At 42.1% G+C, this 1,913-nt stretch overlaps 1 protein-coding gene across 1 annotated transcript; it reads right to left on the bottom strand.

Annotated features, from left to right (window-relative positions):
- Positions 1-1,173: 1,173 nt before the first annotated feature.
- On the bottom strand, positions 1,174-1,426 carry LOC104412333 (clarin-2-like; the record flags this gene model as incomplete). The annotated part of the gene is made up of 1 exon (XM_010023023.1): positions 1,174-1,426. A coding segment is annotated over exon 1 (253 nt), but the record flags the coding sequence as incomplete, so codon positions are not given.
- Between the last annotated feature and the right edge of the window lie 487 nt (positions 1,427-1,913).

Raw genomic sequence — 1,913 nt, 5'->3', positions numbered from 1 at the left:
GGACAGTGGCCGAGCAACTTCATGAAGTTGCAGCTACAGTCAGAGCTTGAGCAAGACTTGGTTATTGTACAAGTGACTAGTCTGCATTCATCTCAGCTTAACAACCGGTCATGTTGATCCAAGTTAAGGTTGTTCTGGTTCTCTTCTCCATTCCCTCTGAAGTCCCACAGTCCTGCCTGCCTTCAAGTGGTGCTGTACAGTTGTGTAGTCAGCCATAATCCTAGGGGAAACTAATGGGTTTTTTTTGGTATATTAATTTTTTGGCCATCTTAACTTCCTGAACAACCTCACCGCAACAACTCCCAGAGCCATTGCAAAGAATGGGGCAAGACAACATTGCTGTGGGCTACAGAGGGGATGAGGCTGCAGCAGCTTCAACTCATATCAGTTTAAATTGTGGTGGATCTGCACACTGAACAGAAAATCATCCATGCAAAATAACATTTCCACTACAACACAGGATGTGCAAATCCTGGAAATCACCCAAAGTAAATCATTATCAGTGTCTGAGTGCTTTTGAGACCTCAGGAAAATCTTTTAAGATAAAAAAAACGTAGAAATTCTTACAAATGTATTCCTTTTAAGAGTTCAGCATTTTTTTTCTCTCCAAATTTACATGGAAAGAAGGTAAAAATGTCTTCAACACATTAATAAATTTAGGAGTGTCTGCTGTAGCAGGCAGCTGCAATAGGAGAGCTAGAGAAATGCAGAAATCTGGCCAGCTAAACAAATCTCTACTTCCTAAAGGAACAAAAAGGGGGAGGAGTTCAACAGAAAAGGTGAGGACAGAAGGACAGACAGATTGCAGAGTAACACTTGGCATAGGAAAGTCAGTAAATGGGAAGGTATTAACTCCATTTAATCTCCAAGTTACTTTCACTCCCTTCACAAGGCCAAAAGGAAACCCTTAATCTATCCCTAGGGTTTTTTCCTCCTGCCCCTCATCTTGATTCCAGGATATTACAGAACACAACCGGTAGAAAAAAGTTAGCCCAAAGTGATAGATATTTTACATTTGCACTCAGATCCCGAACCATAAAGACCACAAGTCGGCCACAAATACAAATTTAATAATAGCAATTTGCATTCTATACAGTCTGTAAATAAAAAGAAAAGAACGCCTTTAAGTTGAACTAGACATCAGACTAAAGATTCAGCCAAAACTGTACTTACTTGTGAACTGGGAGCGGCGCCCGCCCAACCCACACTGCCGAATTTTGCCACCCTGGAAAAGTCCGTAGTAAATTTCTCCAATGAACTTGACCAGCTCTGGATCCGTGGCATTGACCAATTCAGCTCCTGTTTTGCAAAGGATCTTCCCAGTCATCCACTTTGGGGTCCCCATTGCAACAACAATCAGGATAAAAGATACAAAACTTACTAGAGAAGCCAAGGCAAATAAAGTCTTTTTAAAACAGCCAGGCATCCTAGTGGTTTCGAGGAATCATCCCCAAGGCCTCTCTGCAGCAGTCAGGCATGTCTCCCATTCTTTCTCATGCTCCCAAATCCACAAATGAAGAGCAGGCGCTTCAAAATACATCTCATTGGATTTTGAAGCTCCAGAAATTAATCTGTACCGTTAAAAATCAAATGAAAAATGTATTTTGCTGCGACAACATCCTGAAATGGTTGCAAGCAACAGCTTCATTACATTGTAGCGCGGTGATGCTTGTTTCTGCGGAAAGTAATCCTGTATCTATTGCCTGTCTAAGGTTTCATCAGCGGTTTAATTGTCCTGCTCAAATGACATCAAGTTCGTTACTGTAACCTCATGGGAAGCAAATGAGCAGGATGCGGTTTTTTAGACTGTTAAAAACGTGGGTAAAGAGCTGTGTGCAAGTGGCAAAAGATTAAACCAGGTAATTTGGCAGCAGGGTTCTGCGGGTGCCTCAGCCAAGCGGAGCCGCCTGTTC

The sequence above is a fragment of the Nestor notabilis genome, unplaced genomic scaffold (genome assembly GCF_000696875.1).
Source record: "Nestor notabilis isolate BGI_N333 unplaced genomic scaffold, ASM69687v1 C15071837, whole genome shotgun sequence".
NCBI classification, from domain to species: Eukaryota; Metazoa; Chordata; class Aves; order Psittaciformes; family Psittacidae; genus Nestor; species Nestor notabilis.
Note: the sequence above shows the minus strand (reverse complement) of the source record. Positions and strands in the feature narration are given on the sequence as shown.